The sequence below is a fragment of the Leptonychotes weddellii genome, chromosome 9 (assembly GCF_054177405.1).
Source record: "Leptonychotes weddellii isolate Sample4059 chromosome 9, ASM5417740v2, whole genome shotgun sequence".
NCBI classification, from domain to species: domain Eukaryota; kingdom Metazoa; phylum Chordata; class Mammalia; order Carnivora; family Phocidae; genus Leptonychotes; species Leptonychotes weddellii.
The window spans coordinates 35,178,065-35,202,250 of record NC_138377.1 but is presented as its reverse complement, the minus strand read 5'-3'; the positions used below and the strand labels follow the sequence as shown (position 1 = coordinate 35,202,250).

At 35.7% G+C, this 24,186-nt stretch overlaps 1 protein-coding gene across 7 annotated transcripts in view; it reads left to right on the top strand.

The window, feature by feature from the left end:
• MNAT1 (MNAT1 component of CDK activating kinase) overlaps positions 1–24,186 on the top strand; it is a 200,723-nt gene that overhangs the window by 151,779 nt on the left and 24,758 nt on the right. The window contains exon 8 of one of the 7 annotated variants that reach the window (XM_081830426.1): positions 12,490–12,619. The exons of the other annotated variants lie outside the window; for them this stretch is intronic. Within the exon in view, the coding sequence (XP_081686552.1) occupies positions 12,490–12,604 (115 nt within the window). The 3' untranslated portion in view covers positions 12,605–12,619. Of the gene's footprint in view, positions 1–12,489; positions 12,620–24,186 lie in introns of those variants that run through there. 7 annotated transcript variants of the gene reach the window in all.

Here is a 24,186-nt window from a genome sequence, read left to right as displayed (position 1 = left end):
TTCTTTAGATATGTAGAAATTGTATTTCCTTAAGAAAAGGAAAAATAATCTGGAGATTGAGTTGTTAGGAAATTATTAGACATGTGTAGCTTAGTGACTCTTTTAACCTTTCCAATGTAAAACATGTTGATTCTTGGGTTAAAGAACCCTCTAATTTATAGTTAACATGTTCCATGATTGTAACCTAGGTCTGTTTTCTTTTTCTGTCTTTTTATTAACTAAGATATAATTCATGCTTTTCATTTTTCTAAATCCTTCTGCCATGAATTTTCTAACTAAATTAAGTATCAAGCATAAGAAACATTAGATTTTATATAAGCTTTAGAAATTGTCATTCATTCTGTTTTCAGAAAAAATAGAGATTATAAAAATTTAAATTTGAAAGAAAATGTATACAATATGATCTGCTAAGACAGGTAAGCTTTTGTATTCTAAGAATCTTCTCCAGTCATCGTGGAGTCGTATGTAGCTTTCTTGAGAGCTTCCATTAAAATAAATAAGTCCATTAAGTTTTCTCCATTATACAGTCAATGTATGTTCTTTATAGAAAAACTTAAAAAATGTAAGTAAATAGAAGAAAAATTGCCAGTGTTTCTGTGATTGAGTTTTTTTTTTTTCAATATGCAAATCATAATCCATCAGTGGTGTCTATCCTTGGGAAATAATTACTCAAATCTCCTATGCTGTTTTCTTAGCATTGTATCATCTAAATGTTGATTTCCTTCCTCCTGGTCTGGAAGAAGCCCATATCACCACTTTTCAGACAAATAGTCAACAAATGAAAACTAGATAGTTGGTTTTGCTGGTATAGACTCAAAATATATTTAAGCTTTGCTTCTATTAAAATTCAGTTATTTTAACATGATAAGAATGCCCAAAGTAGTCATTATTCCGATTCGAAGGTAATGTTGCCATGTTTTTTTTTGTTGTTGTTGTTGTTTCTCTGTATAACTGGTTTTAAATGTAAAAACATAAATCCTAAAGAGTGGGAGTGGAAAAGCAGGGATGGTTTTCATTTGCTACAATTTCCTGTGAGACATGGCTCTAAACAAGGCCCATATTTACACAAGACAATATAATTTTACATACAGTGGTGTATTCAGCACATTTTGAAATTCTTTAACCAGTCACCTGTATTTAATACTTTCATAGTAAATGTGTTTAATAATGCTAGGTGAAATTTGAAATAATTTTAAAATAATTTTACAGTAGAAACACCAGTTAAATCAACCTTTTGGTAATAAATGTCGGGAAAAAATTATTTTTGCTGCCCCTGCAAAATCAATTGTGTAACTGTTCTTTTTAAACTGACTTACATTACTAAATTCTAAATACTGCACTCCTGTAACTTGTCAGAAGCAAGTTTGGGTTAATAGATATTTTCAGTGATGTAATGGGAACTTTTGGCAGTGGGTCAGAATATAATGGACTGTGATTAATGTTTTAATAAGTACTTTTCTATTGCTCATGATGTAGAGGAGAAATAGTTTCCTGCTTGGATTGATAGGAGAATAGCAGGTGTGCATATACTGTTTTAAAAAAATGAGTTGGAATGTTTTTCTTAGAATAACATAATTTTTTTTTTTATGGTTAAACGTCATTATCATAGGAGATGCATATGTTTCCACAGAAGCCTGCAATTGATTTTGAAGAATACAATTAGGAGATAATTATGGATTGCCTAATTAAATCTTTTAATTTGTAGCCTTTGTTTTCTTATGAGGCTATAACTTGAAGTCTGTGTAGGTTGATGTTACTTCTTATTATAAGTTAAAGGAAATCAGGGATCTGCTTAAATCATAGGACATGTGAGTTCTATGCTTCTTTGTTTTTAAAACATTCACATTGTTCAGAAATCAGAAAAAAAATATTTAAACTTTGAAAGTTTTTCTCTTAAGGCCAGGAATTACAGATTGATAGTCAAATGGAATAGTGATCATGTGAGAATTCTCCATTGCAAAGGGCACAAGTTCAACCTATAAACTCAATAAAGTTCAGAAGTTTGGAAAGTTAAACCCAGGAGATTTTGTGTCAGCCTTGGAATTTGAGTAAGTGAAGACAAACCAGAAGAAATACTGGTGTGCCAGACTTGAGGGTTTGGTTTACAGTTTTCTGGTTCCTTCATTTTTCTTAGTTTAATTTTGGCAACTTATATGTATGGTTTTTCGTTGTAGGTAGAGCCCTAGGGCTCAGTAGATATGCCCCATTGGGGATAGTATTGTACCACTGCAGATACCCTCTGCCTTGTTTGTCTCTGAAATATATGTAAAATTGAACATTCCATATGTGCATTTTTCTGGGAGAAAGTTCATAATTGTTATCAGAGTCTCAAAGGGATCCTGATCCCAATAAGGAATCTGGAATAATGGTTCTCAAACTTTGGTATTCATCAGAATCAATAGGAACGTTTACCGAAACACAGTTTGCTGGGTCCTACCTCCAGGGTTTCTGATTTAATAGGACTGGAGTGGGGCCCCAGAATTGTGATACCTTTTTTTTTCTTTTAATTATTTATTTTAGAGAGAAAGAGAGTGCGAGTGCATGCACACGCGCACACACAAACGCAGGAGCAGGGGGAGGGTCAGAGGGAGAGAATCTCTAGCATACACCCCTCTGAGCATGGAGCCACATGTGGGGCTGGATCTCATGACTTGGAGATCCTGACCTGAGCCCTTGAGATCATGACCTGAGCTGAAATCAAGAGTCAGATGCTTAACCAACTGAGCCACCCATGTGCCCCCAGAATTTTCATATCTAACAAGTTCCAAGTGATGCTGATGCTATTGGTTGGGGAACCACACTTTGAGAACACACTGGTTTAGTGTTGGTAAATAGTCTTGTAGACCTTTTCCTATATTCATGTATAGTATATATTTTACAAAAACACGTAGGCTTGCTATGTTATTTTGTTACCTCTTTTAAGTTACTATGTTTTGACTATCTTTCCATATTTATCCATAGCATCATTTAAAGTATTCCATATCATAACTTGAGCAGTTGTATATTAGATGGAGATAGAGATAAATCTCACTGTGGAGATTTAGGTCATTTTTCATTTGTTGTTTTTATAAATAGATTGTTGCTCAATTTTTGTGTCACATTCCTATTATTTCATTAGTAAAAATTCCTGGATTGAAGGATAGAAATGTTTCTAAGGCCCATCTGAGGGTAAATAACTTTTAACATCTGGCACGTGAACATTAATAAATATAATGACCACCACTTTAAAAGAGACAGAAGAAATATTAAAAGTAAAACAATAAAGCTTATTTCAGGAAACAAGTATTTTACATTTCCTTGGCTCAATAGTTTGCATCCTTTTTTTTTTTAAAAGATTTTATTTATTTATTTGTCAGAGAGAGAGAGAGCAAGGAAGGGGAGCAGCAGGCAGAGGGAGAAGCAGGCACCCCGCTGAGCAAGTAGCCCTATGCGGGACTCGATCCCAGGATCCGGGGATCATGACCTGAGCCGAAGGCAGACACTTAACCGACTGAGCCACCCAGGCGTCCCAATAGTTTGCATCTTTTTAATGATGAAAACTTGTTTGACCAGTAGATTTTTCTAAGTTAAAAACATTTATGTCAATATTTGTAACCATAATTTCTAAGAGTAATAATAGTTTTTTTTTTAATTTAGGGAGATATTAGCATTTTACTTTATTGGTATGTCACATATACATAGAACTTACAATTTACACAAAAAATTATATTATGAAGCTTTTGCCAGCACTAAAGAGCTGTTCAAATTCGGTGCCTGTTTTTTAAAAAAAATATATTTCATGCCTTGAAAATAGCAAAACTGTGGTATAGATTATGGTGGGAAAGTACTTTTTTTCTATTTAGTGTTATAGTAAGAAAAATTAACAGATTGTTTTACAATATGAGAATTAAATGAAGTACAGTAGCCACACCCCTCCTCACCCCAATCCACAGTCTTGCTTTCTGTGGTTTCAGTTACCTGAGATCATCCAAAGTCTGCATGTAGCTGATCTTCCTTCTGACTTATTATCAGAGGGTCAATAGTAGGTTAATGCTGTGGTACAATTCCTGTCATCTACCTCACTTCATCTCATCATGTAGGCATTTTATCTCATGTAATCAGAAGAAGAAGAGTGAGTATGGTACAGTAAGATATTTTGAGAGAGAGACCACATTGGCATAACTTTTATTATAGTATATTACAATTGTTCTATTTTATTATTAGTTATTGTTGTTAATCTCTTAGTGTGCCTAACTTAGTTTGTGCCTAAACACAAACTTTATCATATGTGTGTGTATATATAGGAAAAACATAGTACATATAGGATTTGGTATTATCTGTGGTTCCAGGCATCTACTGGGGGACTGGGGGGGACTACTGTATTCATTCATCTAATTTTAAAATGAAGAAATAAGGATATATATTAAATCTCTTTGCTGTATTTTAAAGCCATCCTGGTAGACACCATCCCCACCCCCAGCTCTCAAAACAAAATGCTAAGTGCATAGAGAGAAAAATTATCTGAAAGATGTTCCACAGATGTGATCACTGAAAGGTGTCCAACATTGTGGATATTGGGTAAAGCAAACCAGGAAATGGGTAAGGGAAAGAGTTAACAAGTAGGAGAAAAGTTGAAGCAGGTAGTAGATCAAATACAGTCTGTTCTGTTAAATCACCTGTTTCTAGAACACACACACTGTAACACAAATTAACTCGTATATGAATGTTAATAGGGGAATGATGTCTATAAAATATGAGAGTCATTTTGGTTCACACATGATTTTCTCCAGTAGATAATGTGTTACGTTACCTAGTAATAGCAGCTGAACTCAGATATACAGATACATTAACATAGATGAATGCATGCAGCAAGCCACAGAAGAATGAATAGAGTACTGTACATGATGCCCATTCTAACCATGTTTTTCCTTTTGGCTTAGTTTTGCCATGCACTCTCTCTTCGAAGTGCTATTTTTGGAGTTCTTCCCAATTTTTGTGCATTTTGCCCTTGTTTTCATGACTTGGCGACCTTACCTTACCTTACCCCTTTCTTACAACTCTTTCCCATCAAATTACATTTACTTTTTCTTTATCCTAAAAGGTATATTTACTGTATTACCCATTTATTTGGAACTTAACCCACCTTTTAAAATAAACTATGCTAATACTTTTGGGAGGGTTATTAATGTTTTTGTTAGTGCTGTGATTATGAATTTTGCATAGGTTTTGTGTGAACTGCCTCAGTCCTGTTTTACCCGTAATTTTAGGGATGCATTTTGGCAGAACGTGAGGTCTTTCATGAGCACTTACGTTATCACAGAAACTCCAGCATAGAGGTATAGGCCTCTGGTTCATTGAGTCAGAGTAGGCTCAGTCAGAAATAATTCAGCACTTGGAATTGCTCAGTGTAAGAGATCTTTTAATGGAGTCTTTTTTAAAGATTTTGTTTATTTTAGAGAGTGTGCCTGAGCAAGTGAGTGAGGGGAGGGGTGGGGGGAGGGGCAAGCAGACTCCACGCTGAACACCCAGCCTGTTGTGGGGCTCAATCCCAAGACCCTGAGATCATGACCTGAGCCAAAACCAAGAGTCTGATGAAACCAAGAGTTGGATGCTCAACCAACTGAGCCACGCAGGCTCCCCGATGGAGATTCAATCTTAATTGTAGACTTTAAACACAATGCTGTTCATTTTGGCTTTACTCTCTCTTTAGAAACCTCTAACATTCAAGAGATCTTCTCCAGTTATGAGATAAACTCACTACCTCAGAAATCACCCTTGTTCTCTCTACAGGGTAGTCAGTTTACATATTCAAAAAGAGAACCTTATCTTCCGACCTCACATGGAGCTTTCTGAGATACAGTTTCTTTATCAGAGGGTATTTTTTGCCTGGCTGTGGGAAAGGCCCTCAGGCTGGTTTACTTACTTAGGCCCAGACATAAAGTTCTAGACATCATGTACTCTCTTATGATGCTTCACCCATTTGGTAAATTTTAGTATGCTGCCACCAAAGACTTAAAGTCACTAAAAAAAACCCCACAACGCTTTGTTGACGTATAACTTACATACTGTAGAGATCACCCATTTTAAGTGTATGATTCAGTGAGTTTTGGTAAATTTACCAAGTTATGCAGCCATCACCACAAATAAGTCCTGATTCGTGTATGTATGACCAGTGCAGTCCCATGCTCAGAAAGGGGCCCTGTACTTGGAGTTCAGTGCTCTATGGTCATCATCTTGAAATTCTTAATAATTTTTTAAAAAAGATTTTATTTATTTATTTGAGAGAGAGAATGAGAGAGAGAGAGCATGAGAAGGGGGAGGGTCAGAGGGAGAAGCAGACTCCCTGCTGAGCAGGGAGTCCGATGCGGGACTCGATCCAGGGACTCCAGGATCATGACCTGAGCCGAAGGCAGTGGCTTAACCAACTGAGCCACCCAGGCGCCCGAAATTCTTAATAATTTTATCTTTGATTTTGTGTTTTGTAAGTAAAGTCTGATGGAACAGTGGAACATACCTTAGTGGGTTTGGAGCCACATGCATCTACCTGCCTCTCTGCAACATGTTGTAGGCCATTTACTCCCTGCCCCTGCTCAGTTCCTGCTGCTGCTGCCACCACCAGCAGGGCTGTGGACACAGGGAAGGTCAGGACTGGATGTATGTGCCCTGCATGCCTGGGAGGGTCTGCACTCAGTGAATATCCTCATGCCTGAAGGAGCCCAGTGTTAAATAGCAAAAAAATAAAAAATAAAAAAAATGTACAATGACAGGTCTAGAGAGATCACAGAAGAAAGAGAAAAAGAATTCTTTTTGAGCATTTTTAGTTTGTACTTAGCCTGACCACAATCCAGTGTTAGAACTTTTCCATCACCCCAAAAAGATGTCAATTTACAATTATTCTCCATTTCCCATCCATAGACATGGGCAACCATTTTCACCTCCTTTTTGTCTCTATAGATTTGCCTATCTAGACATTTCATGTAAATGTAATCATACAATATGTGGCCCTTTGTGTCTGGCTTCTTTCATGGTTTAGGGTTCATATTGTAGCATATTTCATTTTTCTTTGTTGCTGAATAATAATCCATTGTATGGATATACCTCATTTTATCTATTATCTGTCTTACCCATTCATAAGTTGATGGACTTTTGGGTTGTTTCTGCATTTTGGGCATTATGAATAGTGCTGCTATGAATATTCGTATGTAAGTCCTTGTATGGACATATGTTTTCATTTCTCTTGGGTATATACTTAGGAGTATGTATAGGAACTGTTATCCAAGGTGGCTGTAACATGTTTTAACATTCCCCCTAGCGTGAGGGTTCCTGTTTTTCCATATCCTCAGCAATGTGTGTGTGTGCGCGCACAGGGTGAGGGTAGGAGTCAGGAAGAGGTGAGCGGGCTTCTGTTTAGCTTTTGAAAAATGCAGAATGTTTCCAATCCCCAAAACAGAATAAATTTCTAAGAAACTGTTACCCTTTTGCCCTGGTGTGAGTGTGCTCCAAAGGTAGTATTACTTGTCATTTTTAAAAAGATATCTATCTATCTATCTATCTATCTATCTATCTATCTATCTATCTATCTATCTATCTATCTGACAGAGAGCACAAGCGGGAGGAACGGAGGGAGAGGGAGACAGAGAAGCAGTCTCCCTGCTGAGCAGGAAGCCTGATGTGGGGCTCAATCCCAGGACCCTGGGATCATAACCTGAGCTGAAGGCAGATGCTTAATTGAGCCACCGAAGCGCTCCAAGATTTTATTTATTTATTTGAGAGAGTGCATGCATCTGTGCTCACAAGCAGGGGTGGGGAGCAGAGGGAGAGGGAGAGAGTGAATCTCAAGCAGACTCCCTTCTGATCACAGAGCCTGATTCAGGGCTGGATCTCATGACCCTGAGATCATGATCTGAGCCAACGTCAAGAGTCCAGTGCTTAACTGACTAAGCCACTCAGGCGCCTAGTATTACCTGTCAATTTGATTTTAACCATTTTAGTGGGTGAAAGGTAGTATCCCAGTGCATATTTAATATGCATTTTCCTGTTGACTAACGATGTTGAACATCTTTTTATATGCTTATTAACTATTCAGATATCTTTTTTGTTGAGATATCTATTCAGATCTATTGCCTATTTTAAAATCTGGCCATTTGTCTTATTAAGTTATAAGAGTTATTTATGTATTCTGATACCAATACTTTTTTAGAATCATAACTTCTCATTATTTTTTCCCAGAGTGTGGTTTATTTTTTCATGTGTTAATGATGTCTTTTGAAGCATAAATGTAGTTGAATTTTTATCAAGTCCAGCTTATCAGTTTTTTTCTTTCACGGATCATTCTTTTGGTGTCATATCTAAGACGACTTTGCCTACCTGAAGGCCATGAAGATTCCTCCGATGGTTTCCTCTAAAAGTTTTTATAGTTTTAGTCTTTACATTTAGGTCTTTGATCTATGCCAAGTTAGTGATTTTGTAATGGTGTGAGATACGGGTCCAAGTTCATTTTTTTGCACAGATACCCAATTGTCCCAATACCATTTGTTGAAAAAATTATCCTTTCCCCATTGGATTCCTTTAAAGCCACGTGTTTTGCATACCATCCTCAGTAATTTTTACTGTAAGCAAAGCTATGTGACTGTTGAGTCCTGAACTTTTTCTTGACCTGAGGAATATTGTCTTGTCTTTTTTTTTAATTACATTTTTAAGCTTTGGGCCTCTCTGGAATAGTAATAGTGAGTGTTAGACAGAGGTGTATATTAAGCTTGAGGCATGTTTAATTTATTTTTTTAATATTTTATTTATTTATTTTTAAATCAGAGAGAGAGAGCGTGAGCACAAGCAGGGGGAGTGGCAGGCAGAGGGAGAAGCAGGCTCCCCGCTGAGCAAGGTGCCAGATGTGGGACACGATCTCAGGACCCTAAGATCATGATCTGAGCCGAAGGCAGCCACTTAAATGTCTGAGCCACCCAGGCGTCCCCCCCACCTTTTTTTTTTTCAGTATGAGGAATGTTTAATTTTAAATGTGAAAACTGTAAGGAAACATTTCACATCTTTGCTGTCAATTTATAATTAAGTCCTGAAGTAAATATTTATTATTACTGTTTTAGATCCAAGAGGGTCTCTGATTCCTAAGCCAGAAAACATTTTGACAGGAACCAGCTTCTTTCAACCTCAAACACCTAACCTTCTAATGCCAAAAGGTTTAAATTTTGTTTCAGTCTTCAAACTCAAAATATTTGCATTCAGAGGTCAGAAAAATATAATATGCCTTGGTAAAGCAAACCTGGCTCCCTTAATTGCTTTTCCAGGTTGAAAATTAGAGGTCATTGAGGCAGTGTTTAGTTTTGGCTGTGTTGCAGATACTATCATCAGTTAATTCCAGAGTATTTACTTAAGACATCTTCCTTCAAAATCCTTATTACTAAAGATTCATCTTCCTTTTTTATCTTTTTGTCAGTTTTTTCCTTCTAGATTGTAAGTTCTTCTAAGTCTGGGAATATCTCTTAATCATTTTTGTTTTTTCACCTCCTTGCACCCCACTTCACCTCTTCCCACAGTGCCTTGAAGGCACAACTGTTTCTGAAATGACTTTATTTTTAAATTTTTATTTATTTTTTATTGCTTATTTAGTATAACACTAGGCTCAAATTGGTAGTGTTTTCTTGAAGACCTTCAAATCTTTAATCCTAAACACAATTGCAGTATGGTATTTTGAAGGTTTTTACATTAATCTTTTGTCTACTTCATAAACTGTTTTCTGTGTTCTGAAACTGTCTCAATAGCATAAGAATGTTCTTGACATAACTGTCCTATAAAATCATCTGAATCATCTTTTCCTGAAATGACTTTTTAGACTGAAGAGAATTTGAGAGCTATAACAGAGAGGCATAATCGTGCCAAGTGCCAAGATTATTATTCTTTTGGAAGTGTATTAAGTCTAATTGTGCTGGGTGCTTATATGAATACCAATCATCCATGGCTCCCCCCTCAAGAGCTGACATGTGGAGATGGAGACTATCACGTAAACAAGTATATCATTATTTGGGAGAGGGTCAAGGAAGGCTTCAAGAGATGGTGGAATTTCAGCTCCATTTTAAAGGATAAATTTGAGTCTGCCAGTAGCATGCATACACCATTCTGTTGGAGGAGAAGGAGAGAGATTTGAAAGAACATGGTGCCTTTGATAGAAGTAGTTCAGTTTGACTAGAGCACAGGGTTTGTAACAAAGAGTGACAAGAAACTGGTTAGGATTCCAGAGCATGAAGAGTCTTATTTACCATATTAAGTATTTTAGATAATTCACATTTTCCCTATTTATTTCCCATTTGCTTCTTAAATTACTGTCTTAAATCAAGGTTGGAAGACCAGTGTTTTTTCTGTCCTCTCTATATGGGTTTTGGACCATATTCCTTTTATTTTTTTTTTAAGATTTTATTTTTAAGCAATCTCTACGCTCAGTGTGGGGCCTGAACTTATACCCCCAAGGTCAAGAGTTGCATAAGTTCTACTAACTGAGCCAGCCAGGCACCCCTGGACCAAATACTTTTAGTAATTGGGAGCTGTTGAAGAACGTTTAATAGGTGACATATTCAGATTTATATTTAGAAAAGTACTTCTCAAGGCAGCAGTGTGAATGATGTATTTGAATAGGCTGAAATAAAAAAAGAGCCCAAAATAGAGGGGTCTAGATAGTGAGGATGGAGTTAAGAGAATGAATCCAAGAGAGCTTTAGGGATAGAGTTAATAGGATTTTGCAACTGACTTCATGTGGAGAGTAAGGAATAGTCTAGGAAAATGCCAAAATTTTTGGCTTGGATGCCTGCCCAACTCTGTGATGACTTTCATAGAGAGAAGGACTCCTTCAGAGTTTTGCATGGCCTACAGAATATGACACTTGGACACAAGTCTCTATGTGTGAGAGCTACAACAAGCATCAGAATGTTAAGGCAGCTGCTTCGGGCTTTATTTCTCACAGCTTGCTCTTGTTGCCTGCTGTGTCAAGGGAGGCCCAAGGAGAGAAGTCAGAGAGGGACAGGGACTGCATTATTCTGTTGCCAGAGAATATGTGCAGCTGCCATTTCCTTGTGATTCACCATCACCACTTGCCACAGCTGCTGGGCTGGGTAAAAGTAGGTAGACTGTAAAAACTTCTGTCATAACGAAGACTGTTGTAGCATTGGGTGTAACTTCAAATTTTGTATTCAAGGTACTTCTCCAATTTTTGTCTTAATGTCCTTTATTTTAAAATTATTTCTGTAGATAACCTTAGACCTAATTTTTTTATTTAATAATGCTGAAACCCTTAATATTTATGATTTAGTCAGTGTGGGTGAATACTGCTACCTACGTTAAAATCCATATATATGTATACATATATAAATACATATATTTATTATGAATTAGTTATGTACTCCTTTAGATATACAGCTAACTTAAAATTTACACAACTATTTAAAACTTTGGTTCAGGGGTGCTCAGATGGTTAAGTGTCTGCCTTCAGCTCAGGTCATGATCCAGGGGTCCTGGGATTGAGCCCCACATGGGACTCCTGGCTTGGCGGGAGGCCTGCTTCTCCCTTTCTCCCCCTGCTCATACTCTCTCTCTCCCTCTGTATCTCTGTGTCTCAGATGAATAAATAAAATCTTTAAAAAAAAAAAAAATCTTTGGTTCACTGATTTTGGGAATAAGCATGCTATTTGTCCATAGGATAGCTTATACTTAAATGTTTGCCTTTTTTGCAATGTTCAGACTTCTTCCTATTACTAATTTTTCTCAAGTCCAAACTTCATACTACAGGGATATTACCTTTTTTTTTTTTTTAAAGATTTTATTTATTTATTTATTTGAGAGAGAGAGAGAAACAGCATGAGAGGGGATAGGGTCAGAGGGAGAAGCAGGCTCCCCGCTGAGCCAGGAGCCCGATGTGGGACTTGATCCCAGGACTCCGGGATCATGACCTGAGCCGAAGGCAGTTGCTTAACCAACTGAGCCACCCAGGCGCCCACAGGGATATTACTTTTAATCCACTTTATATTTAATTATCAAGTTTTTCCCCCTTGTAGTATATGTCTTTAATTTTGCTTTGTATAAGCCCCTTGGGCTTTCCTGTCTAGAAAGCTAAATCTTTTTTTATTTATTTTTTCTTTTTCTTTTTCTGTTCATCTAATCTTTATTCTGCAGTTGGTGATCTGTCTCAGGGGAGCAAAAGCTCTTTCAAAGACTGTCTTTGGGTTTAATATTCTATTTGGTTATGTTTGTTTATAATCTAAGATACAATTATGTCATTTTTGTAAAATATACAGTTAGTGGCACAAAATATTTTATCGTATCAGGGTAATGTTCTTAACCTGCCCTCTCCCCTTATACTTCTGTTTTCTTAATATGTGGAGAATAATACCATCTTCATTGGGTGATGAGAGCCAGTCCCCATCATGTTTATATGCTAAGTGATCTCTTTCAATCATTTGATGGTTTTTTTTTTTTTTAAGGTTTTATTTATTTATTTGACAGAGAGAGAGAGAGAGAGAGGGTACAAGCAGGGGGAGTGGCAGGCAGAGGGAGAAGCAAACTCCCCGCTGAGCAAAGAGCCCGATGCTGGACTCCATCCCAGGATCCTGGGATCATGACCTGAGCTGAAGGAAGCCGCTTAACTGACTGAGCCACCCAGGTGCCCCCATTTGATGGATTTCTACCTGTATAAGTTTAAGTTAATGTTTAAAAATCACAGCTTCATTTAAAACAAGTTGCCCCTCTCAGTATAGTTACCATTATGTTAATGTTACTTTTCTAATGATCGGTGGATTGATTATTTGACATTCATTTTTTAAACTTTTTTTTTTGTAATTAAAGTATAGTTGACACACACTGTTACATTAGTTTCAGGTGTACAACATAGTGGTTGGACGGTTCTATAGGCTATGCTATGCTCACCACAGGTGTAGCTACCATCTGTCATTATACAATGCTGTTAAAGTACCATTGACTATATTACCTATGCCATGCCTTTCATCCCTGTGACTTATTCATTCCATAACTGGAAGCCTGTACCTCTACTCCCTTCGTCCATGTGGCCCATCCCCCCTACTTCCTCTTTGGCAACCATCAGTTTGTTCTCTGTATTTATGGGTCTGTTTCTGCCTTTGATTTTTTGTGTGTGTGTTTGTTTTATAGAATCTACATGTAAGTGAAATCATATTAGTCTTTCTCCTTCTGACTTATTTCACTTAGCTGATAACCTCTAGGTCCATCCATGTTGTTGTAAATGGAATTGCCATTCATTTTTAATTCTAGTTTTATTTTCCATAACTTAACTGATAGATGATACCAAACAGAAAAAAATGATAGAGAATCCTTTTCATTTTATGGACTCAACTGTATTACTCATTTTGCTTCCTGCTTTTTTAGCCTTATGAAAGACAGATACTTTCAAATTGGCATGATATTGGTTCCAGTTGCACATGGAAAAAATGAGGCTTTCTTACGAAAAGCATGCAGACACTTTGTTTTAGTACTCATATTTTGCCACCCAGTGACATCAGGAAAGTATTATTACTTAACAGGAAATGACTTCTCTCAAACAAGTGTTATTAAAGCCCTATTACTTTTTTTATGTTAAGCGCAGTCTAAAATTAGACTGACAAATTAATTTCTTATTTATTCATATTTCTTAAAATGTGTTTCATTTTTTTGTATAAAACACTTTTTAAGAGAATAATATTTAGTTTTTCTTTTTCCTTGCAAAGCTACAACAACCTTAAATTATGCCGTAAGTGTTCAGTGTTGGTTCATCGTAAATTGGTTTGCATCTCAGAAATGTAATTCCACTTAGTATAACATTTCATTTCATTTTTAGGAAGAAGTTACCATTTTTAGAAAATTTGAAGGTTTTTTTTTTTTTTTTTGCCCTTAGAGATATGGTTGAATAATGATTAATATGGTTCAAAATGTCACAGGAAGAGTGTGCAGGTATTTCAGCTATTTGTTTTTTTCCTTTTCATTCTTTAAATGCTAGCTACATTTAATTTACCCCTTTAGAACATTAATATTAAGGGGTTTACAATTATATGCATACATAATGCTTATATTTAATGTCACTTACTTAGGAATCTTAATCTACACTATTGACATTAATTCTGAAGACAATTAAGCACACTCCACAGTTGTTTAACTATTTCTTATCCTGTGCTCTAGCACTTACCATTTTTAAAGCCATGTTCAAAGGTTGTGCTCATTTCTGAGTAGCTAAATATTCGTAATTTTGTATCACAATTTCAGACACTATGTTTTCTATTTTCTGAAAATTGGATATAATAAATATAGTAATCTTAAAAATAAATATTTGAAGATACATAAATCACTTTGTAAATAATAATAAGATGCAGTGTAGTATAGAAATTGTGAGAAGGGTTTTTGGAGTTATATTGCCTGGCTTTAAATCTTGACTGTGTTTTTGCTGATTTATTACTCTGGACAAGTTACTTAATCATTCAGTGTCTTTGTTTCCTCCTTTATAAGAGGGATATAAAAATAGCACCTATCTTACAGGTTGTTTTGACCAAATGAGACAATATATCTAAGACCCTAGAATACTGACTGGTAGAATATGAAAATACAATATGGAAAAGTCTAGTCCCTTGGAATCTGTTTGTATTAGGTATGCTGTTTTTAGATCTATTGAGTTTTCCTACTTTTCCTTTCTTTTTTCCCCCCTAATTTGATCAATTAAAGTTATCAACTCAATGATAAATGGTTGTATTGCCATTCTTCCTTATAGTTTTGGGGTTTAATTGTTAGCATTTGTTTTCTAATTATTGAAATATGTAGTTTATTTTTGAGGAAAACTGCTATGGGTTTTTAATGTTTTAAAACAGACAAAGTAGCAGGTAAGAAGTTTTATCCCAATGATTTCATTTGTGCTCTTAACAAAACAATGGGGGAAATCATAGGTAAGAATTTAAGGAACATAGAATTACCATTTGATCCACTAATTCCACCAGTGGGTATTTACCCAAAGAAAACAAAAACATTAATTTGAAAAGACGCATGCACCCCTGTGTGTATTTCAGCATTACAATAGCCAAGATATGGAAGCAACCCAAGTGCCTATCCATAGATAAATGGACAGAGAAGATGTGATATATGTATACACACACACACACACACACACACATATATATAGGCACTGGAATATTATTCAGCCATAAAAAAAAGAATGAAATCTTGCCATTTGAAACATCAATGGACCTAGAGAGTATAATGCTAGTGAAATAAGTTGCTTAGAGAAAGACAAATACCATACGATTTCACTCTTATGTGGAATTTAAGAAACAAAACAAATTAACAAATTAAAAAAGAGATAAACAAAAGAACAGACTCTTAAATACAGACAATAAATGTAGTTGCCAGAGGGTAGGTTGGAGGGCTGAAATAGCTAAAAGAGGATCAAGAATATACTTACCTTGAATAGCACTGAGCAATGAATAGAATTGTTGAATCACTATATTGTGATATTGTGATATAATATAACACCTTATGTTAATAATACTTCAATTTTAAGAAAAGGAATTCAAATGAAAAAAGTAATCATGATAATCCTGAAACAATAAAGAATTTAAGGAACGATGTGAAGAAAAAAAGGTAGGGAGCATGACTGATAATTCCCCACTTATTTATTTAATGACAGTTTTTGTTGTCAAAGGAGGAAATGATACACCCTTCCTTTGTCATTTAAATAAAAAGCGTAATCACATCTAAAAGATGGATCTCAACAATTCAATAGCTGTTGATGGTCAGTCTATAGCCATCCTCGTAAATATGTCTTTCCCTTTGTTTACCTCCCTGCTCTAGTTCTATGCTGAAATAATCCTTTAAGAAGCTCTGTCCCAGCCTGTGGTACCTTGGATATAGAAGTTTCTTGCTTCTATGGATTCCCCAAAAAATCTCCTCACGTTTTCTTGAGGAGATTTGAGGGTTACAAAAGGAGGGATAGTATCACCTACCTGCAACTAGAATCGTGTGTCATTTTGTTGGATTCGCTTTTTCTCTCTTTTGCTTTCTTTTTCTGTTACCTACAGAAATTCCTTCCCTTCCCTTTGGAAGGCTCTTTCTTCCACATTTAAGTGCTCTTGGGAGGAGCAGTGTTTCACCTTTTTCTCCAGTTTATCAAGGGTTTCTTTTTAAGCAAATAAGAGTACAAACAAATACAGATAGTGTTTTCCATGAAAGGAATTCTGGTAGAGTTTTCTGTACCTTAATACATTTTTATTTGTGTTTATTTATTAGTTATTTTTTTCTTTTTTGTATTTTAGATGGTAAGAAAATTAAGGCATAGGTTTGGGGGAAGCAGTGGAGTTGCCATGCTTAGTAGGCTCTAAACCTTACTACATCACGTATTAGTTCTATAACATTTTACAAGTGGCTTAACCTAAGTCTCAATTTCCTCACATTTAAAATGAGAACTACAATATCTTCTTTGTAGGGCTGTTGTGTGGAACAAATGAGATAAGAGTGTTCAGGGGCTTAGAAAATTCTGGGCATGTCTTAATAAATGATAACTGCTCTTGCTGTTTGTCGCTACCACGACCACCGCTGTGCAGTGCTACTGCTGTACCCACTGCAATTAGTCATCTCCTTTAAAAGATAAAGTGTCTGGCTAAGTGCTTTAAGCATCTACTTGTTGATACCAGCAAAAAAATATGTGTGCCAAGTTATCTTAGGTTATGATATAATGGGAGTATGTAGTTCTGATTTGGAAAAACCAAATTGTGTACTTTTTTTTTTAAATTAAGAGAGAGTGTGCTGAGCAAGCAGGGGTGGAGGGCAGAAAGGAGGGAGAGAGAGAATCTTAAGCAGGCTCCACACTTAGACAGCCTAATGCAGGATTCGATCTCACAACCCTGACATCATGACCTGAGCTGAAATCAAGAGTGGGATGCTTAACTGACTGAGTCACCCAGGCATCCCTGTATTTCTGGGTTTTCACTTGGATGTTTATTAAAGGTTTATAGTTTATCATATATATTGTAGTAAATTTAAGTGAATTTTAAATGAATCTCAGAAATCATCTAGGTAAATGTTTTCCTCCACCCCCACCCCCCTTTTTTTTAGCCAATTAGGACCACTATATCTAGTAAGAAATATTCTCCTATAAAGGAAGGATCATTTGTGTTCCACAGTTAGTGGCCACTTTCTAGGCAGGTGCCTTTTTTGTTTTTTTAAATATTGCAATTAATATTGAAATCTTTATGTAAGGTACAAAATGTATTTACATGTGGCATTGATGAAAAGTTGGCATTTTGGTTCTTACTGATAATCGTTTTGCATTAGTTGAAGGAAATGAAAACTATTTTGTATTAACCTCCAGATGTGTTACTGTTATTCCCTTTAATCATAAAGTAGTATCTTCTATGTTCCTTTATTTTTAATTATTTAATAAATACTGTGAGTACATTTGTGGGTACATGATGTGTTTGACATCATGAATAATTCCAAGATATATTAGAACTGGTTTCTGCTCTCAGAGCTTACGGACTAGTCATATAAGTAAGTAACTATAAGAAAAAGTAAAAAGTGAGGTGAGCCATTAGAAACTAAATAAAGAGTACTCTTGGGGTCCAGAGGAGGGAATGAAAAAGAGGAACTAATTTTGAGCATATACAGCCCTAATTCCTAACATGGAATACTGAATACACCTGCTCTTTGCTAGATACTATATTAAGCATTTATATTACATTAATTTCGCAGCAACCCTATAATGAACAATCGTCACTGTTTTATAGATAAGGAGACAGGGCTTAAAGAGGCTAAATAACTTGTCAAAGTCATAGAGCTTTGGAAGTAAGATTTAAACATAGAACTAACTCCAAAGTATATATATTCTTCCTATTCTTTGGAAGAAATCCAGGCAAACTTAAAAGTTTTTTCAGGAATTTCAACTGGAAATAGTGATTTTGGTATGTAAAACTGACGAAGTTAAGGGAAAGCAAGACAGCATAAATGGCAAAAAGTATTGAACCTTGAGTGCAGAATTGGTTGCAGAAAAGGGAATAGTGGGGCACCTGGGTGGCTCAGTTGGTTAAGCGACTGCCTTCGGCTCAGGTCATGATCCTGGAGTCCCGGGATCGAGTCCCACATCGGCTCCTTGCTCGGGGGGGGAGTCTGCTTCTCCCTCTGACACTCCCCCTTCTCATGCTCTCTCTCTCTTTCATTCTCTCTCTCTCAAATAAATAAATCTTAAAAAAAAAAGAAACGAGAATAGTGGAAGGTGAGGGTAGAAAAAGGTTGGAATTAGATTGTGTCAGGTTGAGGAATTTGAACTTTCTTCACTCTCATTCTTCACTGTAATCTTATGATTAGTACTGTTGTAATTTGGAGGTGAGTCATCCTTGTATATCATACTGCTTAGTAGAAGGTTTAGAGACTAGGGGGAGGCAAAGAATGAATCATAGAATTTTATAGAGAAAAGGGACTTTAGACATAATTTCTCTCAAGATTATTATTTTAGAGACAAAGAAATTGAAGTCTCAAGGGATTATGATGTGTTGAAGTCATATAGTGCAGTGAATTAGAGTTGTATCTCATGGTAGGAACAAAAATATGAAGAATAAGGTAAAATTCTTTGATTAAGGTAAGAGAGTCTTAAAAACAACTGAGAGAGATCAAGAAAATGGTATCATTTCAAGAAAGCGGTTAATCAAAGTGGTCATGCCATCATCTGCTTTACTTGCTAATCTGTAAAGTAATATATGCTTTGATACGAGGTTTCATTCGTTGATTATTTTCAGGAAGGAATCTAGGAAGAAGACATAAATTTGTTTACTTCAGTCTTCCATTATCACCACTCCTTCTGCAATTCACAAGTTCCTTCTGTATACATATGTTATAGCACAAAGGAAGGGAAGCAAAGCAAAATAAAACAAAGCAAAAAAAAAAAAAAAAAAACAACCCTAAATGCTATTCTTTGTGTTGTTTACAACTCTGTCCATTTTGATTACTTTTTATTTTCTCTTTTTAACTCAACAGATGTATTAGTAGTATCAAGGGGCGCCTGGGTGACTCAGTCATTAAGCCTCTGCCTTCAGCTCAGGTCATGATCCCAGCGTCCTGGGATTGAGCCCCATATTGGACTCCCTGCTCAGCAGGGAGCCTGCTTCTCCCTCTCCCTCTGCCTGCAGCTCCCCCTGCTTGTGCTCTCTCTCTCTCTGTGTCAAATAAATAAATAAAAATTCTTTAAAAAAGATATAGGTATCAAAACAGAATAGGATGAAAAGAGAAAATGGCAAAGGTTGACAAAATGCCAGGAATAAGAGTACAGATCAGAGTAGGAAGAGAAATGAATAAGCAGTAATTTCTATATAATAGGTTTTTGGCCCTCACAGATGCTGCTGTTTGCAAACTGTAGAGGATGCAATATTAGATTTGAAAGTCACTGCAAAGGAGGAAGTTTTTACCATCAAGCTTTCTTCGTTATTTATCTGAATTCGGTGACTAGATAGCCTTATGATGAGTTATCTAAAAGGAAGCCCTTTAATTCTTCCTTATTCTTTCTTACGTCTCTTCAACATTACAAAATGTGAAATAGGATCAAAATTAGAATAGAATGAGAAGCTCAAGTTTCCAAAAAAATTTTAATGTGAATTTTGGACTTGTAATTTATTGCTTCTATTGAATAATTTAAACTCTGTGTATTATTAAGAACATATTATAACCTTCTGCCACCTAGTGTTAATATTTGAATTATTTCTTTAAATGGCTTTGTTAAGTACTGGCAATTTTACAGAATTCCAGTTAGTTTCATAGTATATAGAAATTTTGTTTTATTTCTAGTTTTTATAGTATGTAGTTCTTGGTGTGACTATTTTATGTGATTTTTAAATAATAAATGATAAATTTAGCAAGTCAAAACTTTGTTCAGTTGTATAACTGCTTTATATCTTATCTAAAAATATTTCTTCTGGTCCCTCTTCCCTTGATCTGTTAGTCCCTATGATTTGGGAAACTGTATTAATGAATTGACAATACAATTGACTAGGATACTCTCGGGGCACCTGGGTGGCTCAGTCGGTTGAGCGGCTGCCTTTGGCTCAGGTCATGATCCCAGGGCCCTGGGATCGAGCCCCACATCAGCCTCCCTGCTCAGCAGAGAGCCTGCTTCTCCCTCTCCCTCTGGCTGCCTCTCTGCCTGCTTGTACTCTCTCTCTGTCAAATAAATAAATAAAATCTTAAAAAAAATCCAAAACTGACTATACTCTCAATAAAATAGTTTAAAATGTAAAGTTACTTTTTTATAGCTAGAATGATGAAACAAAACATTGTTTCTTATAAAGATTTCCATTGTTAAAACAGATTATGATAAGATATAGAAACATGTATATTATTTAATTTCTCACTTAGTTGAGTTTGAAGAAAAGCATAGTATTATTAAAAGTCAATAAAATGAAAGCTGCTTCTATATTCAAAGGTAGGGAGTGGTTGTTCATATCTTCTTTCCACACGCCACTAAAAAGTTCTTAAGCTGATGAAAATGCTTTTACGGGAACAGACTCGGAAGTGGAGTGGTTTCTGTGATTGAAATGATTTTTATTAAGTTGTCTTTCTTAAAGAGTTTGGCCAAAATGGTACATCTGTCTTCATTCAACCATTGCTTCTTATTCTTAATCCACTAGTAATAGTATAGGGAAACCTGTTATTCTGGACATTTTCTGTCTTGTTCTCAAGCAGTGTCCAGAAGCAAAATGCTATAACTTGTTGAGGATGTTTAAGCTTGTTCATCAATACCAAAATCAGATGTTGTCCTCATCATTTGCAGAGTCTTGGGAAGCAGGGCCCTGGTGTTACTCCTCACCCCTGCCTTTTTTTTTCAACCTGGACTTTTTAGTCTTATTTAAAATAGTGCTATTCAAATAGTAGTCCTGCAGTACTGACATTTCTACCAGCACAGCATAAGACAATCTGTGACAACTATCAAAATAGTAAATTTTTTTTTTTGCTTGACTTTGAATGCTTAAGAGTCTCTCTATTTTGTTGTATTGATATTTATATCAAATGGAATTTTTAAAAAATCAGCTCATTTTTATGAACAAAATGGTAGGCAGAAATTTGCATATCAGAAATGACCATTTTATGCCCATTACAATTTATTTTAGAAATTAAGGGGTGCCTGGCTAGCCCCGTTGGAAGAGCATGTGACTCTTAATCTTGAGGTCATGAGTTTGAGCCCCACATTAGGAGTAGAGATTACTTCAATAAATAAAACTTACAAAAAAGAAATTAAAACATACTTTAAAAAACATATATGTAAAATCAAGGGGAAAATATATCAAAGTCATAATTGAAATGAGTGTTTTGAGGCAGATAAAATTTCACTGTTCGAAACATCATAAAACGTAAATAAGTACATGCTATCCTTCATTATCCTTAAATAGAAAAGTAAACCAAATAATTATCATCTGTTTATTCTTCTATGTTAATATTGGAAAGTTTTTGTCATATTATTAAAGGAGAACTTAGGAAAGAACTGAGTTCTTTTCATAAAGCCTGTGATCAGGGCACTAGGGGGGAGGTTTTCTGTTGACAGGGACCATGGTGGTAGCAAGGCATCTCTTTACCTTCTTTACTAGCAAATCTTCTGTACATATAGGAGTCAGGGACATGGGTAAATATTGGTGCTTTTACCCACAAAATAATTCCAACTAAAACTCTGTCATTGGTCTTTCAGAGCTCTGAATATTCATTAGTTTTTCATAATCCCAAATAGTCCAGTTTTCACTTGTTCCTGAAATTTATAATCCTGATTATCAGTATTCAACATTTATCTTTCTACTTTATTTATATTAAAGATAATTAAATTTTCAAGGTTTTAATACCAGGCATAGAACGTGGTTATGAGATACCTGGAATGAGTTTTTGTTAGTAATTTTTAACTGCAAATGTAGTAGCCTGATTACTCCAAAATGCATTAGGTGATAAGCCTATGATTTCAAAAAATCATAAATTCCAAGGACTGTGCTTGTTGTCTCTTGATTCCTACTATTCCAAATGGTAAGTTTGACACTTTTAAAAACAATGAACTTCATTTAAATATACTCTTTCCCCACCCTATGTTGAATATTGTAAAGGCTCAAAATAAGAATTTCCTAAGATTGGGAGACGCTTTCTCCAAATGTACTTTTTAAAAAAGTTTTTAATTAGATTCCAGTTAGTTAACACACAGGGTAAGGTTAGTTTTAGGTATATAATGTAGTGATTCCATACATCACCCAGTGCACATCACTGACAAGTGGACTCTTCAATCCCCATCACCTATTTAACCCAACCCCCTACCCACCTCTCTTCTGGTAGCCATCAGTTTGTTCTCTATAGTTAAGAGTCTGTTTCTTGGTTTGCTTCCCTCACTCTTTTTTTCCCCCTTTGTTCATTGGTTTTGTTTCTTAAATTCCACATATGAGTGAAATCATATGATATTTGTCTTTCTCTAACTTACTTTGCTTTGCATAATACTCTCTAGCTCCATCTACATCATTGCAAATGTCAAGATTTCATTTTTTGATGGCTGAGTAATATTCCATTATAATATATACCACATCTTCTTTATCCATTAATGAGTTGATGGACATTTGGGCTCCTTTCCATAATTTGGCTATTGTTGATAATGCTGCTATAAACATAGGGGTGCATGTATCCCATCAAAGTAGTATTTTTGTATTCTTTGGGTAAATACCTAGTAGTGCAATTGCTGGATTATAGGGCAGTTCTATTTTTAACTTTTTGAGGGAACTCCATACTATTTTGCATAGTGGCTGCACCAGTTTGCATGCCCACCAACAATGCAAGAGGGTTCCCCTTTCTCCACATCTTCATCAACACCTGTTGTATCTTGTGTTGTTGATTTTAGTAAACCAAATGTACTCTTGAAGTACTATCTATAAAAAAGTCAAAGATTTTATTTTAGTAATATGTTTTAAGCCTTTTGTAGAGATACTAATAAAAATTCATTTTTTGAAAAGATAAAAAATGGCAACAAAAACACTAAATGGCAAGTAAATAGTGTATGTTTTAAATTGAAATTATAATTCAGAAGGGTATATGATTCTTTTAATCTTTTACTATATAAAAATATATCAGAACTATATATATATTTTAATGAATTACTATTTGATATCTGCTAGCTAAAGGTCAACTTATAAACACTCTCTTTGGACACGTAGGAATTTCTTTCCCCTGTCCCCTTTGAAGAGGGCCACATGGGTTGCTTCTGCCAATAAAATACGAGCTTTTCAGAGCAAAAGCTTTCATGGCTGTGTGTAAGATTCTCTATATTCTTTTACTCCTGGCTCAGTAATCATGGAAGCAATTGAGGTGGGGTCTCCATCAGACTGGGTCCCTAAATGACTATGATAAGTGATACTTCCCTTCCTGACCTACATTAGACAGATAGTGTTAGCAAGCAATAAGCCTCTGTTAGATTAAGCCACTGAAATTTTTATTTATTTATTTATTTATTTATTTATTTATTTATTTATTTATTTATATGTTACATTAATCTCCATACATTACATCATTGGTTTTTGATGTAGTGTTCCATGATTCATTATTTGCATATAACACCCAGTGCTCCATGCAGAACGTGCCCCATTTAATACCCATCACCAGGCTAACCCATCCTCCCATCCCCCTCCCCTCTAGAACCCTCAGTTTGTTTTTCAGAGTCCATCATCTCTCATGGTTCATCTCCCCCTCCAATTACCCCACCTTCATTCTTCCCCTCCTGCTATCTTCTTTTTTTTTTTTTAACATGTAATGTATTATTTATTTCAGAGGTAAAGATCTGTGATTCAGCAGTCTTGCACAAATCACAGCGCTCACCATAGCACATACCCTCCTCAATGTCTATCACCCAGCCGCCCCATCCCTCCCACCCCCCACCACTCCAGCAACCCTCAGTTTGTTTCCTGAGATTAAGAATTCCTCATATCAGTGAGGTCATATGATACATGTCTTTCTCTGATTGACTTATTTCGCTCAGCATAACACTCTCCAGTTCTATCCACGTCTTTGCAAATGGCAAGATTTCATTCCTTTTGATGGCTGCATAATATTCCATTGTATATATATCCCACATCTTTATCCATTCATCTGTCGATGGACATCTTCGCTCTTTCCACAGTTTGGCTATTGTGGACATTGCTGCTATAAACATTGGGGGGCACATACCCC